We start from the raw sequence: 13,312 nt of genomic DNA on the forward strand, positions 1-13,312 counted from the left end.
GCATCGGCCGCCCAAAATGCTGGTATTACAGGTGTGAGCCACCGTGCCCGGCCTGTGGTAGTATTACCACAATTTATTACATCCTGTTTGACAACAGGTACGTTCCTGATAGTCGTTGGAAAGAAATCACTCACAACATGATTTGACTTTTGGTATTATGCATATGAAAAACTACTATCATCATAAAAGTTGTAATCAAATAAGCATGAAAACTAAAATTTATGAGAAAAAAGAGGCCTGAAGTTGTAAGCTCACAGTAATGTTGACTCACAATGTTGGACAAAGAGCTTAATTATAAAGTTTATATGATCCATGATTGGAATGGGTATTTTAATATATATTCTCAATAAATACAAAACTCACTAGACAGTAAGCAAGTTGTTTGCACACTGTTAATATTTCTAAGAAATGTGTGAGAACTTTCGTTTGAGGAAGACATATATATTGTTTGTAATCACATATAATCAAACATAATTCAAAATAAACTGAGGGACTACATTCAGCTATAACAGGACACACCCACAATGTTTCTGTAATGAATAAGGTGCTTATTCTCACATGAAAGAATGGGGTGAGACCCATCTCTGCATAATGCGGCAGAGGAACAAGCTTCATGTAGGGTTTTTGGTTTTGTTTTTGGATAGTGCCATTGTAGATCTCAACCTGCATCAGTAACACTCACTATCCCTATGGACAAAAATGTTTATGTACAAACTGGACCGTACAGGAACCAAGTCAGATCATCAGACTATTCCCAACAATGACAATATAAACTGATTACCTGGCAGATACATTAGGGCTTTCAGGGATATCCAAATGGCAGCTGAATCTTGGATATGAAGCTTGTAAGAACGTCTATGGAAATCTATAACTTTGAGAACATGGAGGTGAAGTGGCTGGTGGTGGATTAGAGAATACTTTTTTTTTTTTTTTTTGAGACAGGGTCTCATTCTGTACTCTTGTCACCCAGGTTGGAGTGCAGTGGCGTGATCTTGGCTCACTGCAACCTTCACCTCCCCGGCTCAAGCAATTCTTCTGCCTCAGCTGGGACTATAAGCATGCGATACCACACCCAGCTATTTTTGTATTTTTAGTAGAGACAGGGTTTCACCATGTTGACCACGCTAGTCTCAAACTCCTGATCTCAGGTGATCCGCCCGCTTTGGCCTCCCAAAGTGCTAGAATTACAGGTGTGAGCCACCACATCCGGCTGAGGATACTCTTGATTGGCAGGGCAAAGAATCAGGAAAATGGGCTAGATGACCATGTCCAAACAGCCCATATGAATCTGTCTCTCCGTATGATGCCTCCAAAATCTGACTAATGCCTTCTTCAATTCTGCAATCTAACCTTCCGGGAATTTAGGCTTTGATGCACTCTACATGTAACCATAAAAGAAAGAAATTCTGGGCCAGGCACAGTGGCTTATGCCTGTAATCCTAGTGCTTTAAGAAGCTGAGGCTAGAGGGTGACTTGAGGCCAGGAGTTTGAGACCAGTCTGGGCAACACAGCAAGACACCATCTCTACTTAAAAAAGATTAAAAACCAAAAACAAAAACATTAGCTGGGCTTGGTGGCACATACCTATAGTTCCAGCCATTTGGGAGGCTGAGGTTGGAAGACTATCTGAGCTCAAGAGTTTGAGGTTACAGTGAGCCACAATTGTGCCATTGCACTCCAGCCTGGGTGACAGAGTGAGACCCCATTTCAGAAAGAAAGAAAGAAAAAAAGAAAGAAATGAAGTCTGAAAAGTTTAGTTCCCATTACCCAGATTGACATGACACAATTCATGAAAGGCATCTCCCATTCTAGATTTTATTATCCTATCATAGCTGTCTCCTTATCCCAAAATCAATTATACAAAGAACAGCCAGAATAAATAACAAGGAGTAAAGAACAACAGGTTAAAATAATAATTCACGAGACTACAGTCTATGATAAACTTTACATATTTAGAATGAATGCCAACTCTTTAATAGGAACGAAAATAAAATTCTTTGAGCCAAGAAAAAAAAAAATGGGCTAAGTGTGATGGCTCACACATGTAATCCCAGCACTTTAGGAGGCTGACGCAGGTGGATCACTTGAGGTCAGGAGTTTAAGACCAGCCTGGCCAACATGGTGAAACCCCATCTCTACTAAAAACACAAAAAATTAGCCAGGTGTGGTGGCACATGCCTGTAGTCCCAGCTTCTTAGAAGGCTGAGGTGGGATAATCACTTGAACCCAGAAGGCAGAGGTTGCAGTGAGCCGAGATCACACCACTGTACTCCAGCTTGGGCAACAGAGCACAGAGCGAGACCCTGTCTCAAAAAGAAAAAAGAAGAAAAAAGGAAAAAAAAGGAGTTGTTCTAATAAATATGATGGAATATATATAATGTGGGAAGGGAATCAAGAACCTGCTAAATGAAGCAAGTAGGTTCATACTAACATTTATTAAGACTTATTTTTCAGTGGTCCTCAATCACAGAACAATTAAGCAACCATATACAATTTAACAGACCTGAATATAAGAAACACATTTAAATTCATCGTTGGATTAAACACATTTCAAAATGGAAAGACAAATATTTTAATTACTGACCTAAAACAACACTACCTATGAAATTCATGCACTATTGCTTTCAGATTACTTACAGGATTATATCAACTTAACATTTATTTGTGAGATTAAGCATTTGAAATCCATAGAGAACTATTTTAAATATGAGCCACTAATTAACAAAATATACATATAGCTTCTACATTTCCATCAGGTTATTATGTATTTTCTAGAGACTACATGACCTGCTATGCATTAGGCTTTTTGAAGTACTTACATTTATAGGATTTTGCTATATTATAAGTCTTTGAATGACTTTTTTTTTTTTTTTTTGAGATGAGGTCTTGCTATGTTTTGCACACTTGAAACTCCATCCCAAACTCCTGACCTCAAGTGATCCTCCTGCCTCAGCCTCCCAAAGTGCTGGGATTACAGGTGTGAGCCACCACACCCAGCCAGAGCCGAAACACCTGTTCAAATTCAATACCTCAACTAATGAGGCCCTGCTGGGATTGAAACCCAGCATCTCCTGTTTGCCAGACAAGTACTTTAATCCACGAAGCCACAGAGCCCTCAAATGACTTTAAAAGTATATTACAATGGAAAACCTTCCTCGTGGTTTTCACATTTATAGTGTTTTGATCCAGAGTGCATTCTTACATGTTGTTGAAAATGTAGGCTGGTTAAAAACGTTTGGACATTGCTTATATTCAAGAGCTTTCTCTCCTCTGTGTGTTCTTTCATGGCTTCAAGTGGAACTAAAATGACTAAAGGCTCTCCCACACTCTTTACATTTACCAGGGTTCTCTCCACTATGCATTCAATGTGTGACAGGATTGTATGATGATAAAACCTTTCCTACACTCTTTACACAGGATTTCTCTCAAATACAGGTTCCCTTCCAAAAAGCATTTGTTCGGTCTTCTCCGTGATGAGTTATTTCCTGTATTTGAAAGGAACTAAAATGATTGAAAGCTTTCCCATGTTACTTACATTTATATGGCTTCTCTCCAGAATTCTTTCATGTATTAAAAAAGGCACCAACAGAATTTCATGCTTTCCCACATTACTTACATTCATAGGGCTTCTCTTCAGTGAGTATTTTAATGTATCTGACATGAACCCAGAGCATTAAAGGCTTTCCCACATGCATTTATAAGGTGGTCCATCTTCAGCGTGTGTTAACATGTGTCTCTGAAAGCTGGCACGGCAAGAATAGGCTTTCCCACATTCCTTACAATGATAGGGTTTCTGTCCAGTGTGAGTCCTTTCATGTAGTCGAAAGGAACTAGAAGATCTAAAGGCTTTACCACATCGCTTACATTCAAAGGGTTTCTCACCAGTGTGAATCATTTCATGTGTTCGAAAGGAGTTGAGATAACTGAAGGCTTTCCCACATTGCTTACACTCATAGGGTTTCTCTCCAGTATGAGTTCTTTCATGTATTCGAATTGATGTCGAAGAAACGAAAGCTTTACCACAATGTTTACATACATAGGGTTTCTCTCCAGTGTGAGTTCTTTCATGTATTCGAAATGGACTCAGAGAATGAAAGGGTTTCCCACATACCTTACATTTGTAAGGTCCTTCTCCAGTATGCTTTATCATGTGTCTTCGCATACTGGGGATGCAGCTGAATGCTTCCCCACATTCCTTACATTCATAGGGTTTTTCTCCAGTGTGAGTCCTTTCATGTATTTGAAAAGTACTGGCGGATCTAAAGGCTTTACCACATTGTTTACATACAAAGGGCTTCTCGCCAGTGTGAATTCTTTCATGTAGTCGAAGGGAGGGGAGATAACTGAAGGCCTTCCCACACTGCTTGCATTCATAAGGTTTCTCTCCAGTATGGGTTCTTTCATGTATTCTTAAGGTTGGGGAACAACTGAAGGCTTTACCACATTGCTTACATTTAAAGGGCTTCTCTCCAGTGTGAATTCTTTCATGTACTTGAAATGAACTCAGAGAATGAAAGGGTTTCCCACATACCTGACATTTATAAGGCCCATCTCCCGTGTGCTTTATCATGTGTCTTCGAACACTTGTGATACAAGTGAAGGCTTTTCCACATTCCTTACATTCATAGGGTTTCTCTCCAGTGTGACTTCTTTCATGTGTTCGAAATCTACTGGGATAATCAAATGCTTTCCCACACACCTTACATTTATATGGTGTATATCCACTGTGTGTGATAATGTGTCTTCTAATTCTTTTGAGAGAAAAGAAGGTTTTTCCACATTCCTTACAATCATAGAGTTTCTCTCCAGTGTGAATTATCTCATGTGTTCGAAAGGAGTGGTGAGAACTGAAGGGTTTCCAACATTGGTTACGTGTATCTGGCTTCTCTCCATATTCCTGATACTCCTTTGGTTCATGTCCACTGTGATCTCTGATGTGTCTGTTAAGGGATGAGTGACCCATGCTGACTTCTCCATATACAAAGCTTTCACAGAGTTTCACTCCAGGAATTTTCTTGCTCAGATTCTGATTTGCAAACTGGCTAAAAATTCCTCCACGCTGACTACCATCTTTACTTTGATAGAATCTTTCTAACATATGACTTCTGTAAAAAATGAGAAGGACGTTACTAAGGATTTGTTAACCGTTTTATATTAATAGCTATTAAACTTGCATTTTCAATATTATCAGGTAAAGTGTAGACTTGATGCCAAGTCTGATTTGAGTATGAATGGATTCAATGCTCTGCAATGGGCTTGGCCACAACTATCACTCAAACAGTGATACTCCTAAATAGACTTTCTTAATTCTCTTGCCAAATGAACGTTTTTATAAAAACTGAACATCTGTTTACACTGAAGAATATGTATTTGGGGAAACTATTCTAAAAATAAATCAATTTGAAGCTTGGCTTATCAGTTATGTTTGCCTGTTTTTAAAATTTCATGACATGCTGAGATACTTTCAAGGGAATTTGCTTTCTCTGAGTACAGATTACCTTAGATTTCTCCTTCGGTGTTTGTAGTGATCTTTAATGTTCTTGTCCTTCCATTTTTTCCCTAAAACAGAGACCCAGAAATATTCTGAATTAGTGCAAAATTATAGAAAAATTATTAGATTCTAGGTTCATGTTACCCTGTGACTATGCCTGTTTTAGCCCCCCAAGTATTCTTCCTCCATGATACAAACCACGGAACAGCGTCACTGCACAAGAAACACTTCTTCTCTAATTGACTAAGTGATGGAAGTATATAATCCTTACCTATAGAGGCCAGATTCCTCATGGTTTCCCACATCACATCTCTGTAGAGATTCTTCTGGGAAGGATCCAGCAAAGCCCACTCCTCCTGGGTGAAGTTCACATCTACATCCTCAAAGGCCACCGAGTCCTGAAACATCCCACACATGTGGAGAGGAGAATGGGTGAGACAGACAGGGCTGGGGAACTTTACTCAATTCATAAGAAGTTCACGTTTCAGGGGTCTCCAAACATTTACTCCACTGTTTGGTCAGCATACTCACTTCCTTCCACACAGCAACTCTCATACTAGTATTGAACTATTGGGTAGAGCAATAGCAGTGTCTGATACCTTTCTTGGTGGTGGTTCCAAGGAGTAATACATGCTGCCTGAGTCACATCTAATGTCTGCTCGTACAGTGGACCTGGAGAACCTGTCATAACAAAGTCCTACCACCTACTGAGGAAAAGAGTTTATACTAGCAGTCCTGAGACTGCTTACCCTTAAAAAAAAGGCTCCTCACTCCTGATGACGTTCATCTGAGGTAGGAGACCAACAGGACTTGTTTTCTGATCACAACCCTACTGACCAAAACAGGATCTGGCGCAGGCAGGTTAAAGTAAAGAAAGTGGCCAAAACCAGATGACGAGAATGGAGATCTCTAGAGGCTCTCGCTGCTCATTAGCATAAAACACTCCCACCAATGCTATGACAGTTTACAAATGCCATGGCAATGACCTGAAAGTTATCACTCCTTCCTTAGAAAGTTTTAAATAACCCACCCCTTAATTTGCATATAACTGAAAGTGGGTATAAACATAGTTGCCAAGAGCCCATATGTTGCTGACTCTGGGTGTACTGCCTATGAGTTAGCACTGATCCACAAAGACCAGTACTGTTAAATAAAGGACTGCTATCTAACACCATTGGCCTGCCCTTGAATTCTTCCCTGGGCAAAGCCAGAAACCATCCTGGGATAAGCCCCAACTTTAGGGCACACCTGTCCTGCATCACATCCATCCCTGGTATCTGGCAAATGGATTTGGGGAAGGAGCCCAATGACCTATATAAGAGTAGCTTAGTGCCTAAACTTTTTATGGAAAAAATACGAAAATTTCTGGTCTCCCACCTTCCGAGAGTTTGAGATTTTGTTACACGCGTAGTAACCCATACTGCCCACCTGATGAGCCCCCAGAAACACTCTAGGAAGCATTTCACATGTGTTCTCACAATTGGTCACTGGGAAAATTAATCCCATCTTCTGTTATTACACTAAGAGAGAATACTCACAAGCTCATACCTATCCTGCAGATCAAATATAATTAAGTACTAAATGAAGGATTTTTTACCATCTTTTTTTTTTTTTTGAGATGGAGTCTGGCTCTCAGTTGCCCAGGCGGGAGTGCAGTGGTGCAATCTCGGCCCACTGCAAGCTCCGCCTCCCGAGTTCAAGCCATTCTCCTGCCTCAGCTTCCCGAGTAGCGGGGACTACAGGTGCCCACCACCACACCCAGCTAGTTTTTTGTATTTTTTAGTAGAAACGGAGTTTCATGTTAGCCAGGATGGTCTCGATCTCCGGACCTCGTGATCCGCCCACCTTGGACTCCCAAAGTGTTGGGACTACAGACGTGAGCCACCAGGCCCGTGTCTTTTTTTTTTTTTTTTTTTGATGGAGTCTTGCTTGGTCGCCCAGGCTGGAGTGCAGTGGCAGGGTCTTGGGTCACTGCAACCTCTGCCTCCCAGGTTCAAGCAATTATCCCACCTCAACCTCCTGAGGAGGTGGGAGTACAGGCATGTGCCACCACACTCAGCTAATTTTTTTGGTTTTGTTTTGTTTTGTTTTGTTTTTGAGATAGAGTCTTGCTCTGTCGCCCAGGCTGGAGTGCAGTGGCCGGATCTCAGCTCACTGCAAGCTCCGCCTCCCGGGTTCCTGCCATTCTCCTGCCTCAGCCTCCCGAGTAGCTGGGACTACAGGCGCCCGCCACCTCGCCCGGCTAGTTTTTTGTATTTTTAGTAGAGACGGGGTTTCACCATGTTAGCCAGGATGGTCTTGATCTCCTGCCCTCATGATCCGCCCGTCTCGGCCTCCCAAAGTGCTGGAATTACAGGCTTGAGCCACTGCACCCGGCCTAATTTTTGTATTTTTAAATAGAGATGGGGTTTCACCATGTTGGCCAGGCTGGTCTCAAACTCCTGACCTCAAGTGATCTGCCAGCCTCGGCCTCCCAAAGTGCTGGGATTACAGGCGTGAGCCACTGCACCCAGCTTCGTGAATCTTCACTAAATTGGTAAAAATAAATTGGTGAATTCACCAATTTATCTACCTATTTTCTCATCAAAATGTATTCAGTGGCCAGGTGAACTGGATTATACCTGTAATTCCATCATGTTGGGAGGTTGAGGCAGAAGGACTGTTTGAGCCCAGGAGTTCAAGATCAGTTTGGGCAATGCAGTGAGAACCTCCGTCTCTACAAAAAAATTTTAAAAATCAGCCAGCAGTGCTGGTGCACGCCTGTAGTCCCAGCTACTCCGGAGGCTGAGGTGAGAGGACTGCTTGAGCCCAGGAGTATGAGAATGCAGCAAGCTATGATGGGTGCCACTGCACTCCAACTTGGGCAAAAGAGGAAGACCCTGTCTCAAAATAGATAGATACATACATACATAGATACATAGATAGATTCAGTTATGTGAAGCCATAATGAAGAGTGATTCTCCCTATTTCGCTGAGCTTTTTCTCTCTGTAGCCTTCTCAAGGCTAAACTCTAGGATTCTATTTGAAATCACAAAAAAGGGGCTGGGAGCGGTGGCTCATGCCTAAAATCCCAGTACTTTGGGAGGCCAAGGTAGGAGGATCACTTGAGCTTAGGAGTTTGAGACCAGCCTGGGCAACATGGTGAAACCCTATCTCTACAAAAAATTAGCCAGTCGTGTAGTCTGCACCTATGGTCCTAGCTACTCAGGAGGCTGAGGTGGGAGGACTGCTTCAACCAGGGAGGTGGAGGCTGCAGTGAGCCATGATTGTGCCACTGAACTCCAGCCTGGAGCCAGACTGTGTCTCAAACAAATAAACAAACAAAAACAACAACAAAATCACAAAAAAGAACAGACTGAGAAACTTACTGCATATTTTTCTGGGGGGAAAAAATTAAATACAAATTTTTAACAAATATAAGGGTAGATATTTATTTTTCTGAGATCCACCTCTTATCTCTTTGGAAATATTTTAGCCTAACTTTCAAGCTTTAATGGTAAAATACATTTTACATGATGAAGTACGTAAACAAATCTTCTTAATGTGACAAAAGCAGGGAAAGCCACTGCTGACCTGGAACACAGATAAATCTGACTTAACTGCCCAGTCAGGTCATCCTATCACATGGGACATCTCCCCAACCCCCATCCTGGTGCTGCTCACTGACCCTTCCCAGAGACAGTGGATTGTGCCCCCACTCCCATGCCTAAGTGCATTTTGCTTTTCAAGTTCTTGCATAACCTGGCAGAGGTGGGTTTTCTTTGTCTTTTGGGATCATTTTTCTCGCTTCAAGTACTCTGAAAGAATCCAGAGGGCAAGAATCATTTTCTGTCTTTCCCCTCAATATCTCCATCCAATTAGCTGACCACAAACGTGTCTCCAAAGAATGAAAACTGGGGCTGGAGAAAAACAAGCTGAGTGTCCCAACGGGTGAGCTTTTCAGAGGAAGGGTAAACCATGTCACTGCTTCCAGGCCCAACGCATCCAGCGGGTATCCAGCTCATGAGGGGCCACATGAACTGATACTCACTAGACCCTTCAAGAGACATGGAAGCTATGGCCTTCTTGGGGCAGCCCCAGTCAGTTCTGAACCCCAGGACCAGGAGAAGAGAGGGCAGGCTGAGGACAATCAACCCTGCAAAGTTTCCAAAGGGGAACCTAAACGCCAAGGCATTCTGATAAGGGTTTGCACTTGGGGAAGATAAAGGAGAGACACAAAGGTTTTCAACAATGGAGTTTCAGGTGGTTATTCTCTGCTTACCTCTCAGGCGAAAAGGTCACAAACACAAAAGAAATCTTTATAAAACAGTCATCCACTGCTTTCTGTAAAAATGATAAATTTAAAATATGACACCTGTCTCTAATGGAGAACGAAGGACAAATACCTTGCCGTGGTGGTTCACACCTGTAATTCCAGCACTTTGGGAGGCCAAGGTGGGTGGACCACTTAAAGTCAGGAGTTTGAGACCAGCCTGGCCAACACGGTGAGACCCCATCTCTACTAAAAAATACAAAAAAATGGCCGGGCGCGGTGGCTCACGCCTGTAATCCCAGCACTCTGGGAGGCCGAGACAGGCAGATCGCGAGGTCAGGAGATTGAGACCATCCTGGCTAACACGGTGAAACCCCGTCTCCACTAAAAATACAAAAAAAAATTAGCCAGGCGCAGTGGCGGGCGCCTGTAGTCCCAGCTACTCTGGAGGCTGAGGCAAGAGAATGGCGAGAACTCCGGAGGCAGAGCTTGCAGTAAGCTGAGCTCGCGCCTCTGCCCTCCAGCCTGGGCGACTCAGTGAGACTCCGTCTCCAAAAAACAAAACAAAACAAAACAAAACAAAAAAAATTAGCTGGGCGTGGTGGCAGGCACCTGTAATCCCAGCTATTGGGGAGGCTGAGGCAAGAAAATCACTTGAACTCAGGAGGCGGAGGTTGCAGTGAGCAGAGATTGCGCCACTGCAGCCTGGGCGACAGAGTGAGACTCCATCTAAAAATAATAATAATAATAAACCAGACAAATAGTTGATAACACTGTGCATTCAAGAACAGAGGTTGGTGTTGGGGACTGCGGAAATTATACCTACAATTTAGGAGTTTGCTGCCAGATCAAGGAGAGTTAGGCTGGGGGTGGGGAGCTCGGAAGTGGATTTCACACCCTGCTTCCCACACATTTGAGCAACTCAGAGGAAACAAAATCGGATGCTGACGGCGAAGAGGCCTGGGCCCCTCCAGCCATGTTGGACCCTGGGCCCTTGCACACTTGCCATTTCCCATACTCGCCATTTCCCATCTTCCGGGGTCTCCTGGGTCCTCCCTCCGGCTGCCACGGCCAGCGCAGAGCACAGAGCCAGGCAGTGAAGCCAGAAGCCAGAAGAGAAAGGTAATGCAGCCAGCGCAAGAAAAGAAAATTCACAAGATCATACAGGGTGGGGTAAGGTTGGGGGCAGACAGGGCTCTGAGAAGCGCCTGATTGGTCAATAAGTAAGAAGCCATCCTGGCGTCCCTAACTGGATATAACTTCAGGCTCCGCCCCCTGTGGCTTGAGGGGCAGAACACGTAAGATGTCTCAACAGGGATCTGACATGGTTCTAGCACACACCCTATGCAGTGGTGCACCTACCTCCAGGTTCCAGATGCCCATGTCCAAAGTCAAGATCACATATTGCACTAAAACTTTTAACCAATGCAAAAATGATGATAAACCATACCTATATGTTTATGGGGAATCATTATTGTTAACCTCAAAAAGGCAGGACTGTCTATATTGCTATGCACTATCTACATCCACACTTAAGCAGTTCCTGAATAGTGCTGAAGACGTAGTAGAGGTAGAAATATAAATGACCAATGGTGACATTTCTTCACTCACTGATGTCGCCACCCTCATATACACACACCCTCAGCTTCCGTATTATCTCATACTATCATTTACTTTCCTTCAAAGTGCTTATTTCCTTCTTATAAACCAGTCTTACCATTTTTTTCAACCCCTCTCCTTTCTCACAAAAATATAAGCACCAGGATTTCAATAATTTATTCACTTCGTGTTCCTGTATCAGAGCCTTGAGTGCCTGCATCATTTGTGCTTAATTCTAGACGTTTTGAGTCTACAGTTCTGGCATATGAGGCATATTGAAAAATTAGCATCAAGAGCGTATCACCTGAGCAAGAGAGGCTTGATTAGAACAGTGATCATGTCTCTCTCCCTTGCTAGGTTTATATTCTCACAACTTTCCTAGAGCTATTAGCCTAATTTGACTAATAATGGAGACTTTTAAAAATTATGAGTAGTTGACCGGGCGCTGTGGCTCATGCCTGTAATCCCAGTACTTTGGGAGGCCGAGGCAGGTGGATCACGAGGTCAGGGGATCAAGACCATCCTGGCTAACGTGGTGAAACCTCGCCTCTACTAAAAATACAAAAAATTAGCCAGATGTGGTGGCAGGCACCTGTAGTCCCAGCTACTCAGGAAGCTAAGGCAGGAGAATGGTGTGAACCCAGGAGGCGGAGCTTGCAGTGAGCTGAGATTGCGCCACTGCACTCCAGCGTGGATGACAAAGCCAGACTCCGTCTCCAAAAAAAAAAAAAAAAAATTATCAATAGTTAGAATTTATGTATTTCAACTGAGGTATGTTATGGGAAGCCATGTCTAATTCATCATAAGAAATATTTCAGTGTTTAGGTAATAAATTTAGCACCACTCCATCTTTTTTACTTCTAGGTAAGAACTATCACAATAACTAAGGCCAAAAATAACCTTGCTTCTTCATAGTATACAATCCAGAGAAGTTTCTTGCTTCTTTGAATAGCAATCGATACACCTAAAGCAAGCAGAAGTCCTATAAGAAGTTCTTTGGGGCCAGGTGTGGTGGCTCATGCCTGTAATCCCAGCAATTTGGGAGGCCAAGGCTGGCAGATCACTTGAGGTCAGGAGTTCAAGACCACCCTGGCCAACATGGAGAAATCTCGTCTCTATAAAAAAAACAAAAATTACCCAGGCATGGTGATCTGTGCCTGTAATCCCAGCTACCCCGGAGGCTGAGGCAGGAGAATCGCTTGAACATGGGAAGCAGAGGTTGCAGTGAGCCCAGATTGTGCCACTGTACTCTAGCCTGGGTGACAAGGGAGACTCCATCTCCAAAAAAAAAAAAGAAAAGAAAAAACAAGAAATTCTTTTGAGTTCTCTCCTACTGATACACCACACAGTCACATATAGTTTGCTATCGTATTTATGACTTTTTTTTATACCTTCTTTGACAAGAGGTATGGTCCTTACGATCTTTGGGAAAAGGTTAAAAGCTTGATTTAACTTTTGGTATCATAAGTGAATGAGAAGTAATTCTTGTGATACAAACTGTGACTACATGAGCATGACAATTTATGTGAAAAAAACACACCTAAAATTGTATGCACAGAATATTGATTCACAATTTTTGTGTGTGTGTGTGAGACGGAGTCTCACTCTGTCACCCAGGCTGGAGTGCAGTGGCACAATCACAGCTCACTGCAAGCTCCGCCTCCTAGGTTCACACCATTCTCCTGCCTTAGCCTCCGAGTAGCTGGGACTACAGGTGCCTGCCACCACGCCCGGCTAATTTTTGTATTTTTAGTAGAGACAGGGTTTCACCATGTTAGCCAGGATGGTCTCGATCTCCTGATCTTGTGATCCACCCACCTCGGCCTCCCAAAGTACTGGGATTACAGGCGTGAGTCACTACGCCCGGCCTGATTCACGATATTTAACAAATAACACCACAAAATTATAAAGTTTATTATAAAGTTGATCTGATCCATGATTGCAATGGAATTTTTTTTTTTTTTTTTTTT

At 42.9% G+C, this 13,312-nt stretch overlaps 1 protein-coding gene across 5 annotated transcripts in view; it reads right to left on the reverse strand.

Annotated features, from left to right (window-relative positions):
* Positions 1-2,416: 2,416 nt before the first annotated feature.
* The window catches only part of ZNF136 (zinc finger protein 136), a 43,372-nt gene continuing 32,476 nt past the window's right edge, over positions 2,417-13,312 (reverse strand). For 2 of the 5 annotated variants that reach the window (XM_011994025.1, XM_011994027.1), the window contains 3 exons: positions 5,763-5,889; positions 5,499-5,559; positions 2,417-5,105 (listed from right to left, as the gene is read on the reverse strand). In XM_011994025.1, coding sequence (XP_011849415.1) covers positions 3,674-5,105; positions 5,499-5,559; positions 5,763-5,889 — 1,620 coding nt within the window. In that variant the 3' untranslated portion in view covers positions 2,417-3,673. Of the gene's footprint in view, positions 5,106-5,498; positions 5,560-5,762; positions 7,055-10,765; positions 10,810-13,312 lie in introns of those variants that run through there. The other 3 variants (XM_011994026.1, XM_011994028.1, XM_011994024.1) reach the window with 3 other exon arrangements.

The sequence above is a fragment of the Mandrillus leucophaeus genome, unplaced genomic scaffold (assembly GCF_000951045.1).
Source record: "Mandrillus leucophaeus isolate KB7577 unplaced genomic scaffold, Mleu.le_1.0 Scaffold440, whole genome shotgun sequence".
In the NCBI taxonomy this organism is placed as follows: Eukaryota; Metazoa; Chordata; class Mammalia; order Primates; family Cercopithecidae; genus Mandrillus; species Mandrillus leucophaeus.